At 31.2% G+C, this 21,798-nt stretch overlaps 3 protein-coding genes across 4 annotated transcripts in view; 2 read left to right on the forward strand and 1 right to left on the reverse strand.

Annotated features, from left to right (window-relative positions):
• The window catches only part of LOC145969307 (cysteine-rich hydrophobic domain-containing protein 2), a 166,546-nt gene that overhangs the window by 29,274 nt on the left and 115,474 nt on the right, over positions 1–21,798 (forward strand). For both annotated transcript variants that reach the window (XR_014438023.1, XM_083095316.1), the window contains exons 2-3: positions 10,538–10,612; positions 15,047–15,127. The gene's annotated coding sequence lies outside the window, so the exon portion shown is untranslated. The remainder of the gene's footprint in view (positions 1–10,537; positions 10,613–15,046; positions 15,128–21,798) is intronic.
• LOC145968251 (uncharacterized) lies at positions 4,795–7,452 on the forward strand. Its single transcript, XM_083093610.1, has 3 exons — positions 4,795–5,670; positions 6,149–6,237; positions 6,487–7,452. Exons 1-3 carry the CDS (start codon positions 5,388–5,390, stop codon positions 7,255–7,257), a joined length of 1,143 nt encoding a protein of 380 aa, XP_082949736.1. The 5' UTR covers positions 4,795–5,387; the 3' UTR covers positions 7,258–7,452.
• Positions 14,061–20,783, reverse strand: LOC145969306 (uncharacterized). Its single transcript, XM_083095315.1, has 3 exons — positions 19,463–20,783; positions 15,978–16,194; positions 14,061–15,820 (listed from the first exon to the last, which is right to left on the reverse strand). Exons 1-3 carry the CDS (start codon positions 19,932–19,934, stop codon positions 15,496–15,498), a joined length of 1,014 nt encoding a protein of 337 aa, XP_082951441.1. The 5' UTR covers positions 19,935–20,783; the 3' UTR covers positions 14,061–15,495.

Raw genomic sequence — 21,798 nt, forward strand, 5'->3', positions numbered from 1 at the left:
AGAGAAAACATGAACGAGAAGCTTTGCAAGTATTATTTTTAATTTTCTATAAATTTTTTAAAACTATTAAAAAGAAAATATTTTTTTAAAGACTATACATTACAAGACTATTAGAATAAAAAACTGTAATAAAAGCAAAATCACATAATATTAGTGATTTTTGAAAACGTACGGTTTAATAAATATTCTTCTGATTTTTTTTGTACAATTATGTAAGAAAATAAACTTTTATTGCGTTTAAAAATGTTACTGAAAGTGCAATAAAATATAGAGAAAACGTATTATGAGCAATTAAGTTTGTCACTTTGTATAAAATACAATACTTGTTTTTCATAAAGAATTGATCACAGTAAATGTTATGATCTTTATTAAGATTTTTCTCAATTAAAACTATAGTTGCCTATCTTTGTCGCAATTAGAGACAACAAGAAAATTATTACAAACATTTATTCTATCATATAATTCTAAATCATAATCAACGATTTTTGTTATCTTAAAGACGGATGACACTCTTATTTTTTCAATGTTATATTTTTATGATAATTACGAGGGAAATTATTAATACAAAAATTGCGAAATATCATCATTTTTTTTTGTATTGAAAATTTAATTTATGAAAAGTAGAATGCCAAGTTCACATAGATAATAATAAACGAATCAATAATCTCAAGAGATAATTTTGAGATATTTAATTTCAAATAAAAAATAATGCACTATAAATTTGTATAAGAATACAAGAAAATAGAATATACGTTGTAAGACAACAGTTTACAATTAAAAGAAAATGTCACTTTTCATTATGAGAATTGAATGCTAATTGTTTCGTTTTCGTTATTGACATCTGACACGGAACAGAAAAGGAGCGTGTCATAATTTCGACAGGGTGGTTTTGCTGTCAGTATCAGCTCTCGGGTAACGGAGTTAAAACGCAAACAAAACAATGCATTTTTCCCTGGGCAACGGGAGGAGATGATCCTTACGGCCCTTTTTGACTGCGCGACTTCGACGAGTCGAAACTAACATAATCCAGACGCGTTTCTAGAGGCGCCCGGAACCCTTGACGCCCGTGGCTGGAATTCGAAAAATCGCCCCCTCGAAACTCGAACTCGGCGCAACGATCTCTCGCGCATCTTGTTGCTATAGCTTTCATAATTTTTATAATTTAAATTGTCAATATAATTTAAATATTGTATCTAAAATTTAGTTTCATTTTAAAAATAAAAATATATTATAAAATTTATTAACCATTGCGAAAATGAAAATCATATAATGCAAATTTAAAAAATGAACTTTATAATATATGAAAATAATCAAAGGCATACGAGAAAAAAGAAGAGAAAAAAAGATCAGCATATAAAAAGTTATGAAACGTTGATTTCCATAGAATTTTCTTGTTAACTGATGCAATCTTATTAATGCGCCCTGTTAGTCATGCATGTAATTATATACACGCACAAGCGGCGCGTGGACGCACGTTGGGCTTCGTGCGTGGTAGGCGCCAAAAGATAGCAAGGCAGGCGCCTTCTTAACTGTGGGAAAGAAACGCCGGCGTCTGGAGAGTCCTACGGAGGCGCCGTGTGAGCATCCTCATGAATTTTTTAATTAATTTTCGCTTGTTTTTCGTTCAATTACAGATAACGCTGTTTCACGGTAAAATGACAAGTATTTTCGGGAATTTAAAACTTATATGAAGCCATAAATAAGAAATATTAGTATATTCCAAGTTTGACGAAGTGGAAATATAATTAATAATGTTAATTAATAACTTTCGATTTTCTTTTAAATTTCGAAATTACGAAATTTTTATCTCAAGATTTATTTTTGGACTTGCTCGATTATGATACCAGAGGCTGCAAAACTTTAAAGTTACGTTTTTATAATCTAATAATTTATTAGAAATATATAATTAGAATAATTCATATATATTTGTTTGTTTTATTTAATTGCAGAATTTATAATATATATGTAATGATATTTGCATAAATATTTGTAAAAAATTTGTTCACTTATTATAATAAGATTAAACTCTAATTACTACAATTTGATAAGAATACTGTGACAGATACTAATTCAAATTTATACAAACTTTAATAGAATTTATTCATGAATTAAAATATTTAAATTGACAATCAAAGGATCAAATATCCAGATTAGATAAAGTTATGCAGAATAGATATACTTCAATTGCTCGTATGCTAAAGTGAAGTCGTGGAAGATACTCGGTATAATATGGTGTCCAGTTGCAAGACTGACCCATCCGTGTTGCCGCATAAATGGGCCCTTTGTGCTGTCGTTTTGCGTCTAAATAGCCGCATGCGGCCTCGGGTGCCCTATCCGTGTATAGTTTATAGAAAAATCTCGCACGGTGGCGTGTATTCCACCAAGCTCGTGGGGGGTCGTATGCCGCCCATGGTGAGCTGTCTGCATTTTCGAAATCTGCTCTTTCTCTCATCATTATTAATGATTGCTATACATTAATAGACAATATCAGATGGACATCGAACAAATAGAGAGTGTTTCACAGATAAAATCTAAAAGAAACTAATATTGGATAGTGTTAACGAAATAATTTTCGTATTTTGCACCTTTTTTTAAGTTTTTGATATAAATAATAATATAATTAATAAAAAATTATCATTCTATGAAATAATTGACATTAAATTAATTTTAGATTTTTGTGAAAATAATAGAAAGATTATAAAAATATAATTTCTCATTTTTAAAATATAAATTTCCAGTGATAAGAAAGAGACTCAATTAATTTCTCTATGATAATGAATTATAAAAATTGCTATATTAAAGTTATCAGTGTGCAACAGTACAGACTGGAAATTAGTCAGAAAACTATTCTTCTTGTTTCTTTCGATCACATTAGAATTCGATCATAATTGAATATTATTACTGTTGCAATAATAAAAAATATGATTTAACTGTATTAAACAATTAATGTTTTATGCTTATTTAAGAGAAATATTTGCATATCAATTTGTTAACTACATTTTATTATATCATAAATTATTTTTTCAATTTCAATTAAAGACATATCAAATATTATTACAAAGAATGCAATTTGATTTAAATTATATTATTGCGGCATACTGAATGTAGAAAAATACAATTTAATAACAATGAAAAGCTAGCAAGCAAATTAGCTGCATATCGCAACTTGCAGACTTGCAGAGCTGCAGATGAGGATGCTTCCTATTATATTTGAAGAGGTCAGCTCGACTATGTGTTTGAGCGCATCAAACGAGACTTTTGTCGTTTTCTCATGAGTGGTCCAGACAATTGCGTGTATCTGGATGTCTAGACGGCAGGTTTCACATTTTCTGTTCGGGCAAAAATCGCATTAATTTGAGTCTTTTCCGCTACTTAGTGTGACGATCGCCGACGGAAAGCATCCGCAAAATATAAATTCTTTTTTGTCTTTTTTAAAATAATTTTTCAAGATTTTATTTACTATCTCTTATTATTTGTATTATGTATGTTATTTAATATATATTTCTCTTGTTTGAGATTGTTAAAATATATTTTCAATTTAATTTATTTTTTTCAAGGATATATAATAATCAAATATGCTAATTGAGATTCATAGTTTATATTTATTTACAAATCTAATTATAACTTGTTAAGATATTTTATGGACAAAGGAATTAAAAAGGAAAAATATTAAATATATATCAGGATTTTTTTAAATTATTTGTCTGTGTTAAATGCATTGTGGCATATAACATATGTTATCAATTTAACAATTTTAGTATCATTTTGGCAATTTTTATTACAATTTGAAAACGTGTACAACGTAATCGAAAAAAATGCAAATTAATTTTACTGTGTTGCTGCTAATAAGAAAGGCAGAGGAGATCGAAGAGGAATGTATTACGCAAATAATCATTTAATCATCGCTTTTAGAAACACGACTCGCAGCATGTTTCGATTGGTCGGAATCTTCTTGTAAAGGCGGGTCTTTCGTACTCTCCTCCGCCTTACATTACCGGCGGTTATGGCTGTCACGACGCAAAAAGATATTTTGCCGTCTCCTCGATTATTCGGACACTTTTAATATCAATAATTAATATAGCAGTCGTCCCTCTCATTTCTCAATTATGCTTGTTTATGCGATTTCTATCGATAAGAACTGAGTTGAGAATTTTTTAACAGATCCTAATTGAAATTTATTTAATTATATGATTTATAATTAACTTTAAAAATTAGAAGAATTTTTAATAAAAAATTACATTTTTTATACAAGAAAATTAAAGTATAGATACTCCACTTAATCATTGAAATGTAAGAGAAAAACGATATAAAAGTTTATTAAGTATTGAAATTTTAATAGTAATATTTAATTTGCATAATTATTAAATCTAATTTAAATTGTGCAAAGTTTTTATAAATTTTTACATTAATTACATTCATCTGAATGTTATATATATAAATATAACGTCCAATTTAATTGCATAAGACTTTATGCAATTAATTTAGAAATCACTTAAAAATAATGTGTTCATATTTCTTCAAACATACATATATTACTATACATTATTATAATACATTTAAAATAATCGTATTCGATATTTTCCAATTAATAATTAATTTTCGTGAAAATCATGATACACGGAGTTATCATTGAAAAGTGTGTGTGACTGTAGTAGTAAAAATCTTCAGTCATATACACTGATGTGCTCACACATTCACATCGACGTATCGCCGTGACGTTCCTGTGCGACGGGACCAACACTTGACTCCCTTGCAAGACCAAGTCACATTATACGTCTGCCCTCCGACCCGACCACTCAACCGTGACCATCCCCCGAAATAGGGATAGTTAGCGCATCGATAAACAACTCTTAATTATAATTTCGCGAGTTTTGCAGATTGCAAAGTATTATCGAACTCGTCACTCGGTGATGTGTTTTTTTTATCGCATTGCTATTGAATTTCGGTGATTGATAAACTCATAAGTGAACTGTCAAGACTTTTATTCGAAAGATATCATAATCAAATTTGACAGCTTACAAAATGAGCAGAATATTGTTTTTGTGCGTGAATTTAAAAAATGGATTTATAGTCAAGCTTGACAATTAATGAAGTTTTCGAAAATTGTATAGAGAAAAATATTAATTTGTTAAAAATTTATTAAATTATTATTTTGAGGATTATCCATTAGGATTTAAATTAATCAATTTCATCAAAATTATCACGATGGTACAGCAATCTGTCCAAGGTGAAAGCAAAATTTCTATCATCGAATTTATTCTTAAATTATGAAGATGAGACTCATTTAAGAAAAAGTGTAAAAGAAAGGTGATCATCCAGGATTTATTTAACGAAATAACGTTCGATGCATCACAAGTGTTTCGATTGAAAATCGAGGATGTTTTAGAATGTTGTCTTCTTCAATATCGACTCCGTTCAGCGTTCGTGATATTCTTAATGAAGAACAGCAGCTTGGTGCCATGGACTGTTACGCGCATCAAAATCAGACACAACAACAACATGTGCATCAAGATTATTATTCATATAATATTGTACCTGAAAACAATTGGGAAATGGATAAATTTAAAGAGCAATCGATGCCCAACTATCAGCATTATTCTGATCTCAATCACGTTCACCAATTGAGTCAGGTGGTACCACCGTATCAAGAAACTTCTATTACTGAAGACGGTAAATATTATTCCATTATAAATATTTTATTTAAAATTGAATAATTTTTTTCACGGTATAAATATTTCTAATAATAATTTTTACGATACGAAACTATATTAAGCTATATTATATGTTATTGTTTAGTCTATTCTTTTAATAATTCTCATTAATTCAAATTAATTGTAATATGATAAAAAATGACAAATCATAGCAAAGATACTATACCGCTTTTTCCCGTGTCTTTTTTTTAATATTATGCGATTGGGAAACTTTATAAGATATTTTATAAGAAACATATATCGTCAGAAAAAATAGGACAAGCAAGATTTAGATAGAAACAAATAAATAAATCTTAATTTAGAGAAAAAAATCATTATTGAAATATAATGTTCTATTGCATTTATTTCTCAAATATTTTATAGTTTGGAGAATTTTAATTTTATTAGTAAAAATTATTGAATACATTCTCTCTAATAAAGTAATAAATTATTTTCAGGTAATATTGTTACATCCAGCAAAACAGAATTGCGCAAAAGTCAATCTGGTAAAAGAACGAAACGAAAACCAAGAGTATTGTTCTCACAAGTAGGTTAAATATCTTTACATTAAATATTCTTTATATTAGTGATAATTGATAAATACTTATTAAAATATTAAAATATTCGATCCAAGCGGATTGTGACTCTTATAATAAAAATTTTATAAAAATTTACAGGATTAATCTTATAAATTATAAACTTAAAATTGCCTTTGTAAAAACTTACTTCACGACAAAAAATTAAAAAAATTAAGTAACGTAAAGCATTAAATTATAAATAACAATCCGCTTCGCAGACACAAGTTTATGAACTGGAACAACGATTTAAGCAACAAAGGTATCTGAGTGCACCCGAGAGAGAGATGCTGGCCCAAAGCTTGAAATTAACTAGCACGCAAGTGAAGATCTGGTTCCAAAATCGACGATACAAGAACAAACGCGCCCGAATCGAAGATGCCGAGAAACTGCAGGCGCAGAATATGAAGAATCAATCACTGAAGAAAATTACTGTACCGATTCTTATCAAGGATGGCAAACCTAACGTTCAAGAATCTTACAACGGTCCTTACTGGCCGAATATCCGATCCGATTTAAGCGTCCCGATGCAAACAGATTTCAGGACGAACGAGATTCGTCTCAGTCCCGACTTTAGATCCAACTCGAACGAAGTGAGAATTGACTCCAGTATTAGCCCAGAGTATAAATCAGAGGTCAGCTCAGAAATGCCAGGAAGATCAAGTTTGCATAATATGGCAGACAGGCAGCACGTTCCAGAGTACAGGAACAATTTTGTGACGGAAACTCCACCGGGTGTTCACGATTGCGATCGATTAATCAAAACGCAATTTAAAACATGCGCGAATGGAAATGAAACTGCATCGTATTCAGATCTGAAAAATATCCAATCCGATAATAAACAGCTTATGACTGACAAGCGGATGCCTATGGATGTCTCTAGTGGCGAATATGGATTTCCAAATTATCTTGCTCCGCCTAATTATCAAATGCAGTACGTAAATTATATGGAACAAATACCTATGGATCAAAATCTACAGCGATTATGGTAGGTCTTTACGAGAAAGAATTATCTGACGTGAGAATTATGAATGATTGATCTCTGTACAATTTCTGCTTTCGAATTTATAGTGATTCAGTTGACAGGAGCTTAAATTTACGACACTAAATTATGCTCTACTGACATTTTATATTTGCTGATGAATATTTAAATTTTATTATCTATGATGTGTGAATCCAAGGGCATTAACATTATTGAATAATTTAAAATTGATGTAACGATGATTGACAAGAATTATTATGAATAATAATGTATTTTTTATGTTATAAATAATTACTTAATTCATGCCACATAAGAAAAAAAGAAATGAAAGGAGAAAGGGAATTTATATTTCTTATTTTTTAGAAAGCAGAAAGGAAATTTATTATTCTTATTTTCTACATATGTTTATTATAAATTTAAAACAAACATTATATTTTATTTATTTAGTTAAATCAAATTGCTGTTTCTTGGAAAAAATCGCGTAAAAAAAACATTCAAAAAGAAAAAATAATATGCCAAAGTAATTAATCAAAAATGTATTTTTTAATTTTATTACGGATACGCAAATAATTAAAGTTAAGTTAGAAGTATGCTAATCAAAGAATAAGTTTACGATATTGGCAGCTGTTTTTTTAGTTGACTAAGATTTTTCCCTTCGAAATAGTAACGTACCGTATAAGAGGCGGAAATTGCTTCAAGTGGCTTTTGCGGAAACATCGAGCACTTTTCCGCGGATGTTATATGCCTCGAACAGTTTTTTTTCTCTCTAACTTTCAAGTGCAGACGTTAGTTGTGCAATAAATTAATTTTATTCACGTGATATACCCTGCTTAATAAGAACGGAAATGTACGTATATTGTAAACAGTTACGAGGAATGTTCAATTTTTTATTAAATATATAATGTGCATAAATCTAAAAAGTGCATTGTGTTTCTCCTACATATATTCTATTTAAAATTGTTTTAACTTGCCGTAAAAATAAGAATTTATATTTACAACTTATGAATTTTGCGATAGAATAATTCTTTCACAATTATAACTTACATCTTAAAAGGAAACAAGATTTAAAAAATCATGTATTTAATGATAAATAAAATTCTCAATCTACAAAATCGATCTACAAAATTGAACACAAATTTTATACATAAGCAAAAAGTTATTTCCTAATCAGGCAACAGTTTTAGCGCAGTTTTAGCATAGTAGTGACGTTAAATATGAATGAAATTATGCAATAAAATACATAATTGTATGAAAAAGTTGTAATTTTAACACAGGTAACAATTCGCAAGAAATCAATTTATTTCTTATATAGCGTATTTTTTCTATTCATGACACATGCATCTTCATGAATGTTCTGTGTATTTTCAATCGATATCGATTTCCATCGAATCAAATCCAATCCACATGCCTCTTGGAAGTTCGCGGTCCAATACAGAAATATGGCGAAATGGCATTTATAAATAGGTGAGTTCTGACAGCTTGAGCGAAACCATGGGCGCCTTTTAGGTTATCGCGCGAACGATGGGTCATCTGGCAGTCAAGTGCTGCCTACATAGACGATTTACATCAGTGTAATCGTGTTCATGGTGCTACTGGTGCCATAAAGGACCATGGGAACAAGCTGATAAAAATGTCACTATTAATTTTATAAGGCTCATGTGGTCATATCGTATCTGAAGGAAGCGCAACTTGCTCTCATTCTAGACATGCACCTGACTACACCTGCGAGAGATTTCAATCTGATAGGATAAATCGATTAATATGATCGAGTACTGCTCTATATCATTTACATGAAAAAATAAAAAAATTTTAGTATAAAAGGGAGGTGAGATTTCGATAAAACTTAAATGAAAAAATGTTAATGTGGAAATGAATAAATTTGTTAATAAATTACATAACTTTTATATTATAATTAGAATTGTAGAGAATGTTATTAATTTTTGGCGATTAAATAAATTAAATCCTTTCAGCGTGGATTGCGTTTTTCACACTTAAAACGCGTCGATGCATCATTCCACATGCACCATATAGTTGTGTCCTCTAATCATTATAGTTCCATTACGATGTCATGTATTCAGATAATCAATCATAAAACGCTCAACATAGAAATTCGATCTTATTTACTTGTAAGGGGAACCATGACGAACGCGAGGTCCCAAGAGAGGAAGAGCGCGATGCTGTGCAAATAATGAGCATATGCATAAAACGGCCAATGTCTACAAATCAAACGATTTTAATTAAAGACGAGGCTTTTTTGCACCTATATATGTAGAGATCATTAATCATCTGACCTTTAGACAGATATATTTTTCAACGATATGAATCGATTTCTATTACATATTAATTCTGTTTCACATTAACAAGACTTATGAGAAACAAGACTTAAAAAAAAACCAGAATAAAAATATTAATATTTATAATTTATTTATAATATTTATAATTGATAAATATTTATAATTGAATATTGTGCATTTTTAAATATGCATTGCGAATTATCGATTGCCGAATATTCAGATTAAAGAATAATGTATTTATCTGAAAAACAGAATATATCATTTATATGTATTATTTTATATTATTTCCTTAACTTTAGTATTTTATTAAAACTGCTGATTATGCTAGAATATTTTTATTAAAGTCATTCAAAATATAATAGGGAAATGATATTTTAAAAATGCATATACTTTACACACTTTTATTTTAATAATAATTTATATATATAGAAAAACATTTATTAAATAACTATTTTAAAGAACAATATAAAATCTTTTTTCTGTAAGAAATTATTACATGTAAAGAAGAAATATTTATATTAATCAAATCAAAATCTCTACTTTATCAACCTGTGTCAAGTTATAACCATGTGTTGCTTACATCAGTGTGTTGAAAGGTCGAGGGATGTTAAAGCTGCTTCTCTCTCAGGAGAACTTAAGTCTAAATTTCTAATTTACCAACATGTGAAACAGTCATTCAATTAATGCTTTTTGCTACTGACATATTCTGCGCTCTATATTTTGATACAGAAGGGACATTTAGAAAAAAATGTGTGTGTATTTTATTTTATAAAAAGATATGTTTTCTCTTTCATATCATCAATGATAAGATTTTTATTTTAATTTTGTACTCAATGTTATGATTTACTATTGTTTTATTATGCATAATTTTCGAAATAGCATAAAAGACAAAGTACTTTGTTAAAATTTATTAACTGTTCATCATTTGTATTATATTTATGAGATTAAACATATAATTTATTGTTTTACTAACATAAGTAATATTTTTGCTTTCAGAATACGCGCGAAGAAGCTCGAAGTATTATCGAATACATGCTGGTGAAGCTATTGACGTCTCTATCCTCGTAGTTCGTAAGTATAAGAAATATTCGAAAGAATTTCTTTGGCGGCTGCATGAAACACCGCTGATTGGCCGCTCGTACGCCAATTTTCCTCGACGGCGCTTCGCCACGAAAAATCGCTAAATTGCTTCTTTGAAATGCCGGAAAAGCGGAGGAAACGGTTCCCTCCGTAGTTCGCTCGACAAGTTCTCCTTGACTTCAAGCGTCGTTACCCGCTTGATGATCCGCGATGTACTCGGGCTGATTTTCTCCCTTCGTAAATTCAAAGCAGAGCAGGCATTAATTTCGAGAAGAAGAAATATTTTCACACGTGTGAGAATAAGTAAAAACTGTGTAAAGTGAAAAATTTACACTAAAGAAGTTCTATATCTTTCTTCGAATAATAATAGATACTCAAACTTGGGTAATTATCTTCCATTAAAATTTCTTTCTTATATTACTAAAAAGAATATGATTACATTTTAGAAAATATTAGATTAAAGCAAGGATTAATTCGAATTTTTTATAAGTTTTTAGTTTTCTTTGATTATAAAATAAATGCTCTAAATTTCGTAATAATTCTATAATAAGCATTGACTTTTTATATTAATAGAAAATTATGCTGTCTCTTTATTCGACAGTTCAATTAAGATTATTGATCATCAGAAAATATAGTTTACCTAAAGAATAACACACAGAGCTGAAGGAATGAAATAACACATAAGAGATTTAAATATTTGAAAATTTATATTATACTTATATATATAAATCCTATTTGTTTCTGATGTGACATTTCGAATGTTTTCGACGAAATGGAGAAGTGTCCCCTTTAACGTTTTCAATAGTCCATGTGACACTCCGGCTCCTAGGTTTCCTTGGCAACCATCCCAATTGAAACGCGTGTCAGAAGTCGGAAGAATGGTATATAAGAGAGATAGGAAAAAGTGACGACAAAGACGAAAGTAACTGAAATCTCAAACTTGGAACCGGCAATTCCGTTTATATTACTTGGAGGGCATGGTGAAATCAGATTCACGCGTTTGTTGTACTCATGAAAATAAAGAGGAACTTGTTACATTTTTTTGTTTTTTTCTATTATTTTAATGTCTTATCAATTGCAAACTGACTGCATATTGCGAATCTTTTTGACAGTTTGACTTAAAGATTTTCTTTACACGATTTATGAACTATCAACACACACATCTTTTATGTAAAAAAAAGTTTTAATTATACTTTTAAATTTGCTCGTTCGTTTTACATTTATTGTAAAAGATATTGCAGACGCTCGAAAAAATCAGAATTTTTTTACCCCGCACGCAAATGGCTCGTGCAAAATTGATAATGGCTGCTATGCAGCCTCGACCAGCTGAATTGTCCTCTTTGTACTTTTTTACATGAAATTCAAATTAATCTTGCCTCAATAATCTTTTTGCGGTAAATATGATTCTCGATATATATACTTGTCTACGAATTCATTAAACCATAAAAGATATTCAACGATATATCAGAAATATCAAATATATTTTTATTTTTTAGTTATAATAATTATTAGAGAGAGAGAGAGAAAATGAATATTTTAAATAAAGAAAATTAAAAATTATATTTCTCTTGAATATTAACAAAGATGTAAAAAAATTTATTTAAGAAAAGTAGTAAAAATATTAATATTAATTTAGTTTTATAATTACGTGATATATTTATAATAGAAAACACAATATTTATAATATTATTACTTACAAAATATAAGATTCTAATGATATTTTCTTCATTATAAAAATTTTAATGCAAGTAAAGTATCTAAGAAAAAAAATTTTCAGATTTTATTATTTACTAACATTTTTAGGGTAGCGTATAAAAATAAAAATTGTGTATATTATATCTGCGAAATAAATTTTACGTTAATTTTGCCAGTTTATCTTCCATTTATTTAACGCACAAAGCTTTCTAGATGACAAACGAAAGAGATGCGCTTATAGAGAAACGGTGTAACGAGGGGGTAAGGCGTAGAGCCGTAGTGGATGATCAAGGGAGAGGGCGGTCTTGCGCTATTAACAGCTAATGAAAATTAGCTTTCGTCGGTTGATTGAGCGTTAAATCGTTCCTTTCTCGTTTTACGGGACTAGTCCGTCAGTGGTGCACTCGAACTAACGTACTCCCGCTACAAATTGCGAGCTTGTTACTGTCGATAGCAAATTCCTGAGTCAAGGATTGAAAATGGGATTTGTTTTTTACATTCATATATTTTTAACTTAAAGGCATCGACACTTTTTTAGAAAAATTTTGTTGACAGAACGTTGCCAATTAATAATAATGTTATTTCAGTAATGATATAATTTCAATTTTTATAAATAAAACAAAAATATTGGAGTATTATATAAAAATTTTTGTTATATTGTGATTAATAGACTTATTTAACTAATTATTATTTTCTTCCTCACTATCATTATTAATTTTATATTTATAACGATTATATGTTATATAAAATAAACAGACTTGTAATATTATTGCAGCAATTTATTTATATCGCAGGGTTGATGCGATACAAATTTTGATGACAGTAATTAGTACGACGACTTCTATTCGTAATCTATGTTGGTAGTACCAATGTGCGCAATAGAAAATCGGTGGAGCTTGTAGACTTTATAGTCGTTTCTGCAGTCCATTATTGCTTCGTTTATAACAGTTCTAAACATTGTAAAGTCATAATGCTCTCGTGCTAAACGAGGCCTTGTGTCGATGTACAATCGCTATTAGTGCCGAAACTCGTAATAATTTGCGGCTTGCGTCACGAAAATTATGCTGACCACTATAGTTTATTGATACTCAAAAGCGCTAAAAATACGAATTACGAAATAAGTGAATAAACGATTTTTCATCTGCGAATTCTCGTATATTTTTGTATAAAATGTATTATTTAGTTAATAATTTCTTTTAATTTTTTATAAATTGTTTAATCATTTAAAACATTTAAAAATGTATTATTTAAATATATTCTGTTTTCTTATGTTTTTGCTAAATAATTTACATCGTAAAGTCGTAATGTCGTAAGAAGAATGTATTGTGTGCATGCCATTAAAACTTAAGAAGTCTAAACAAATACATTAAAAACTACTAATTCTCTTCTTAACAACTCGAAAGACCGCCTCATAAGGATTTATACGGCGGAATATAAAAGGCGTTTTGGCGAGGGGAATGTAACATTTTTGTTTACAACAGATGAGTGTCAGATCTAGATTTTTTCTCATCCGTCGGTTAAGCTTTCTCGTCTCCGCGTCTGAATAAACATATCTGATGTCTGCTGGGCCCACCCAGATGCAACCATTAAAACCCTTATGAGAAAGTCAGTTGCAATACCAATGAGAAAACTCATTTTTCACCTGCAATGTTACGCTTTTTTTCAAAATTGAAGGAAATCCAAGGAAAAGGAGAAAATATACACGCACAATAGATTCTGGGTGATATACATTTATTTAAAGACATTTACGCGATCATCTGGGTGTACTTAAACAATAAATTGAATTTGAACATAGTACACTCGTGACGCACACTAAATAAATTTCGTTAGCATTAGATATTTAATTCAGACTTTTTACACATTGCACATAGTCCGCTAGTAATTGCACATGTTTTAGAGGTAATTTGAAGAACACATTTTCCATTTTTAGTTAAAAGTCATAATTTATACGTCTGCCAATGCTCTCCCAATTAGTAAAAAGCTCCAGATATGATTTGGCATGTTACAATGTAATAATTGCATACAATATCATCTCCACTTTCCTTCGAGATATGAAACTTTAAAGTTAAAAAACTTACATCAAAAAGTAAATAGAGAAGCATTAAATTAGCAGATTACAAGGGAACCTTTATTCTTTAAAGTTTTCCTTTTTTTTTTTAAGTTTAAAGTTTGATATCCCAGACAACATAGGAAATAGAGGTGACTCAATATTTCGTATTTTATACATTTATTTACAGGCTAATTTACATCATTTTTATATCGTTATTGAATTACAATAAATATATGATAATTTCAGACAGCCCTATAAGATGAATAGTAAATCCAATTATTCTGCATATTATTATGATTCTAAGAAACAGACTTTTTGTATCATACGTCGAAATACAATTGAAAGGTTTAACAGTAACGTGTTAAGAGCGTATTTGATAGATAAGCTATTAAAAAATATCATATAAATCGTTAGTAACATTCAATATAGATGTAGTCATACTTCGAACATATCCTTTGATATTCTAAAAAAGATGCAAGATACACTCTCGTGAAGAGCCTCATAATTTAAGAATTAAATATTTTAAAATAATTTAGTTGGCTGGTGTATCAATGGTTTTTGATTGAATTTTTAAATTAAATTAATTAGAATGTGAAATTAGATGTAGGCCAGATGTTAATTACAAAATATTTTTATCAATCTTTTTATAATTATTATTACGTCTATTTTTTTTGTTTCAGGAAAAATATATCATCATATGTGAAATATACCGCATGGATTATATAAGAGGCGACTCTACTCTGTGTTTTCTTCTCTTGCAAGTATGTATGTGATAAATCTGAACATCAGATATAAATCTCTTGATGTTGAAAAATGAACGATATTGAAATGAACAATTTGCTAAATAATTATGCATTCTTTTCACCGGAATAAATTTGACATTGAAATTCGTTCGCGCTGCAGATCAGCTTTGCTGATCATGATTTTCGCGTGTGTAATTGAGCATGCTGTTGTTTCAAGTCGTTCAATTCATTTTTTAGACAGTCGCAGATTTTCAAAGTCTTCTTTCGATATTTCGCGATACTAAGATACCATTATTCTAAATGATTGTATTTTACATCATGCACGTAAGTGACTATCTTGGTGATATGATGAAACGATACTCGACATTTCGCGAGCAATCTATCGTTCATTTCTCGTTCTTGATTTTCGAGATTTGATTCGGATCGAAATCGGGCGCGATCGGGCTTTGTACCTGAACATGGGTGGCGTGCAGGGGCGGACAGAGTAGCGGATGATACGGTAGACAATAATATGGGAAGCCGCCGAGCGCTTTGTTCGCGGGGTGAATTTGCGGGCTCGGCATTTGGCCGGGAAGTTGTCCGGAACCACGAAGAGGCAATCCCCTCAAATGCTCGTCCGGATGTACCAGGACGCGTACAGCCACGCGCCTGGCGCTTCCAGAATTTACGAGGGCACCTAATTCCTGCTGTTGGCGCCGCTTGGTCTTGTATCTGAAGTAAAGACAATAATAAATGATATTTAATGAAATTTAAAAAAGGGGATTTATAATCCGAGTAATATAAAATTAGATTCTCTTTCCCCGAAAAAGAAAATTTTACATTGAATCTGAAATTAATTATATAAATATAAATATATGAGAAATTATACCGTCGATTTTGAAACCAGATCTTGACTTGCGTCTCCGTTAATTTCAAGCCGCGTGCCAGATCTGCCCTCTCCGGACCCGACAAATATTTTTGAGCGGCAAATCTTCTTTCTAATTCATAAACTTGTGCGTGTGAGAATGCTGCTCTGCTGCGCTTTTTTCTATTCTGCAAACTTTGCCCCGAATTTTGCGTCTCGTATGCGTCATCTTCCACCTCATCTGTAAAACGTAGAAGAATAAATTTCTATTTTAAAACTAAAATCACAGCTTCTTTTGCATGTTTTACGGAAATTTAAATTAATAAAAACTTATAAGAAATGAAACTTTTATTAAAATTTTCGTGACATTCTGATTCCATTAAACATTTTCTAGAGAGCATATATTTTAAATTATTACAGTATATTAAAAGAAAAGAGAGAATGATTTTCAAGCTTCTGCATATCAACGAGCACGGAATCTCATTTTTCGAATAACGCGAGCTTGCCGAGTTCAAATTCGTTTGCGGATAAATATTTAGATTCACGCGAGAATCTGCAACTATACCGTAAAGCAATCGTTTAGCCCGAAAGTCGGAGTAACCATCAGCGAACGGCCATAGAAACGGCGAACGATCGGAGAGAGAAAGAGAGAGCTTCGTTGCTTTTGATGTCTCGAACAAACATTAACACATGTACTCGCTACTCCGACATGTTTACGCTTCTGTTCCGCGGTAATTCTCCTCTAAGTTTAACCAGTGGCACTAGAGTACAATCATATTGCAGATCACGCTAACTTCTTCTACTTGGCAATGCGCTTGATCCGCTACTTTGCAATACAAATATCTCATTATAAACAAAAAGTAATATGCAATTTTTTAATCAAGAAAATAAAAAACTTAAACCATTGATTATAAAAATAGCTCGCACTCTTTATTAACTTTATATAGATTATTGAGATATCTATCGAGATATATTTGTTCTTTTTATCATTATGAAAAATTCATATATTAATAAAAAATAAAATATTTTATATTCAATTTATTTTTTTGAAAATTTAACTAGATGTAATGTTGCAATTTTGATCGCGAGTATTCTTTGTCCATGAAGACTGTATCAAAGAAACTAAATCCAAATTATTTAGTATAAATTTCATATATAATATAAAAAAAAATTGCGCCTTTAATGTAGAAATAATCAATTCTCTAGTATCATAATAATTTGCTAATAAAATATCATATTTAAAGAAGGTTTAAAAATGCTTTTCTATATATTTTTATTAAATTTTATATACAAAAATATAATTATATTTATTACTTTTATAATTTTCAAATTAATATAGAGGAAAAAGAAAAATCAATTTTCCCTACATCTGTCAGTGTATTTCCGCGAATTCTTTAATCGCGAAGTTCTTCGAGATAGTATTATAATTATTTCGCGCTTAAAACGCTCAGCCTACGTCAATGTTTATCGTCGGTGGTCAGCAGGGGATATGGAGCATTTAGAGAGATCTATATTTGATCACTTTCGACGTCAACTAGATGCCATCTCGTCCGGCTAATGCGTCCATCCTTCGGCGCTCGTCAAACATCCTACACCGCGTCTATATCGAGAGTACAGTTCCAGACGAGCAAGTGGCGTCGACTAACTCTGATTACATCGATGATCCTTTAAAACCACTAAAACGCTTTTTGGTTCCTCTACCTGTCTCTTAGCATACGATAGGCGTATATTGGAAAGAATTTTCCCAGTTATTACCGTAATAAAGAATTAAAAATAATTTATCTATGTCGATATCATTTCGATTATGTTCATTATTACATTAAATGACTGGAGAGATTTTCCCTCGTGAAAGTGAACTCGTAATTTTCTGAGTGCACCTTGAATCGGTGCCAGCTCGTGCCTATCTCTTCACCCCGAGTCGCTGCAAACAATATGCTACCGTGATTCGTGCGGTTTCAGGTGACGATCCTTCGTTTAAGAGGAGGCGTTACACTGTGTTTCCGTAAAGTTAATTATCGTGTACTTTTTATAGCACTAGCTTTAACATTTTTTTAATGAAATCTTGTATAGTCATATATTTTCTATTTACAATCTCTTCTAAAATTATTAAAATTTACTTACGTTATCGATGAGTTTTTTGAATCATTTGGAATTGATTTTTTATTTGCAATATATCGATATAATTTTAGGAAGCCAATTATTATCAAATATATATTAAATCATCGTAATTAAATATATCTATTAAATCTGAAATGAAAATAATTAATCAAGAGCTACAAGTTAGTGGCAATTGTAAACGTAAAAATCTTTATTATTATATCTAACGATTCTATAAAGATAAAATAGAAATCATGTGTACATCTCGCGTCACGGACGCTGTTAATCATGATTGATTTCTCGAGCAGTCAGTGCGAGGGAAAATATCTCTGTTTACTTTTATATTAAGATAACACTATTCGACCATGTAATTCAATACTTGCTCTTCGCAGTTACGAGGGCGAATATACATTACGAAAAAATGGATATGGTACAAAAGGATGCAAAGATTAACTAAGGAAAATATCGCTAAAATGCTGTAAAATGAACTGGTATAAATTCCATTTAATAAATAGAAAATAGCACCATTCTGTGCAAAATTGTACAATATAAATATAGCGCAAGCGAATGCAAACGATTAATGATAACAATTATATTCCTATCCTGTATATAATATTTAATACATCTGTTTCGAATAAATTAATCGCGGACATTTCGGAAATAATTAGACACTAGGAAATAATTAGGAATCGTAACCTTGATCTAAAACAATTTTTGAGGTAATCCACGGATCTTTACGTGCTCTCGAGACAAGGAAACAGAGATGCTGGCAGAGGTGCGGCCAGAGATTGAACAAGTGCAAGAAGTAATCGGTACTCGTGACGTCTGCCGAGTCGAGTGGCACTTATGCTACTAAAATTACATTCAATTATGTTATCTGCGCTCGGGTTAAACTTTAAAAACCCTTGAAGGAGCTCGCCTGTTACGCGTATCTGCTTAAATGACCTCTTAAGCCCGCATCCTCGTGCCCGACGTAAAATCATCCGATAGGTCACCATCTTCCAGCATTTCGAAGATATTGCTTTTATTCACGCGACATATTAAGCATTTATTAATCCAACTATTTTCCAAAAAGATTTTACTTTAATTTTACTTTTTACTAAATTTTTTATTATTATTAATTAATCACTGTAACCTACAGTCAATATTTTTATAACAGCATTCACGAACCTCGTATTTTTATTTTCTGATTATTTTAATATATATTTTAATAATATAATAATAATTTAATTATATTTTGAAGAAAGTGCTATCTAATGTAATCGCATGCATATGTGTAATAAAATTACACATTAAATTGTTATATTTTAATTGTTAAATTATTAAACGCGAAAAGAAAATCTTGATGCTATTATTTTCAATGTTGCAATATCGCGCAATGAAAATTAATTCACGCAAACAGTATCACGTACCTAAATACTTGTTTTTACTCATATCCAACGCTTCGTCCTGCTGTCTGTGAGAGGTCTCCATCGGTTCTTTAACAGGCTGATACGCTGTCAGATTTTCCAGAGTCTCGAGATGATGCTTGAAGGATCCCTGAGTTAAGTGCGGGATGTTTCCAAAATTTGATAAATTTGCTTGCGCCAGATTCCTTCTCAGGATATCCAGTTCGTGCGCCATGCTCAGCTCCGGGGTGGGCAATCTCGGATAATGAATCACCTGATCATGATCGTAGTTTCCGTCAAGCTGCTCGTTCTCTGCTACGCGCTCGTAATCCCGATTGTGTTTTCTAATCGGCGCGGAAACTACAGCCTGGATTTTCTCCAAGTCGCATCTTTTCGAATCCGCGCAGGAGGTTCTCCGACTTAGGATGTCGGCGATGCTGAAGGGAGTCGGTTGAGAAGGTTTCGGCGACGTTTCGCTGCGCTTATCGTCTTCCATCACTCAGTATTTCGTGACTACGAGTTTCTCGCGGATCTTTTATCGTAATAATTACGATAAAAAACTGTCTGAAAATTGATTTTTCCTATACTCTCAATTGTCTCTTTTTCAAATTTTTTCAATCTTTTTCTTCATAATTACGTTACAATCACCGTTGACTGTGTACACACATGAGAAAGCTCGTCGCGTCACATGTTACGAATAGTCACCTAGTTCCACTATCTTGTCTTTATAATTTGTTGTTTCCTTTTTCACCTTTTTTGTGAACTTATTGAAAGATTACACTGAATTTTCCCAGTCACTCAACTGTCACTCTCGCTCGTTACCAGCGTCGCCGACACGTCGGAGCGGAGAATCGGCCGACGAATGCTAGATGTCTTCCGTGTTCACATAATCCCTGGAGGCTCTCGAGCAGCCAGAGGATCGCTGGTAGGCCGACTGGCGTTATTAATTGTTATTCCCGAGTGCTCGACCCTTTCGATTCGAGTGTGCTTCGGTCAAGTGTGCTTGTCGCCCGCGGAGACTTATTTTTCGAATTACCACACTCAACCCGCGGACTCTCCCTTCCTCCCTCGTAAAGAGCCTCCCTCTTTTGCCCGAACAACCCCCACCTAAGAGACGCTTGCTCTTCTTTGCCTTTCTCTCTCTCTTTCTCTCTTCCTGTCTCTCTTTCTATTTTATGAAAATCTTTCTAGTTTCACACAGATAATGTCGAAATATGGTTTTACGTCCCTTTATCGAGAGGCCAAGTTTATCAAATTCTGACTGTGTTCTCATGAGCTATCGATCTCTCGCTATGTATTGAAGAGATGTACCTCTCCTCTCATTAACGAGCTCGTCGGTGCTTCTCGTTGCCCACCCTCTCGGTCCCGATTCTCCCGAGCTTGCACGCGCAAATTCTGAGATAGGTGGAGCTTTAGATATTCTACGTGCTACCGGATGCGATGCTTCCGTTACGACACAAGCCTCGCCCTACAACCAATCCGTCGCTTTTCCCTCGACTCCGCTTTTCCGCGATGGCCAATCCAGACGGAGGCGCGAACCGGGAAATATTCCGCGACGGAGTGGGATTGTGGGAGATTTTTAGATCATCGTAGTCGTCGCGACTCCGCCGGAACTGTACGGGTACTTTAGAGATTTTCTCGTTTTGTCACCTGTGTCAGCGAGAAATAATAAAAGGCCTCTCGAGTTCTTACGACAAAGCAATCACTCGCTCATCATTATATACGATGATAGTTTGATAATTGATGTGTGTTTTGCGCAATCGAGATTACTTACACTAATATTTGATCAAAATGTGCTTTAATATATTAAGGAAATAATTATTTAGTTCAATCGGATTAAGATTTGTTAAACTTTAAAATATTCTTTTACAATAAAAACAAAATTATTAGATTAGTACTTAATTAATCCCACATACTTAATCAATATATTAATTATTTTTTTTTACTCACTTGTTACACATCATTTATTCTTCTTCAGTTATAATATACATTAATATTATGATCTAATTTTCACATGTTCTCATTTTCTTTTTAAATATTTATATTAAAATTAAAATTTTAATCGTGATTGCATGGCCAATGTATATTTAATTCTTATCTAGACATTTTTTATTTGTATAACCAATATTTTAGTTTTATATATTATATAATGTACTTTTAAATATATATTAATATCCACACAATCTTATACACATATATCTTATATATATATGTTTAAAAAATTCCTTTTTAAATACATTTTTAAAATATTTAATGTCTATAAAACTTATTTATTGTAACATATTTATATTATATTTTAGTACACATTAAAAAGATAACATCTGAATGGAGATTTGATTTCTTTTTACTAGAAAAAATTG

Source organism: Camponotus vicinus, unplaced genomic scaffold, assembly GCF_025532165.1.
Source record: "Camponotus vicinus isolate PSW18456_S1 unplaced genomic scaffold, iyCamVici1.0 SCAF_3, whole genome shotgun sequence".
NCBI classification, from domain to species: Eukaryota; Metazoa; Arthropoda; class Insecta; order Hymenoptera; family Formicidae; genus Camponotus; species Camponotus vicinus.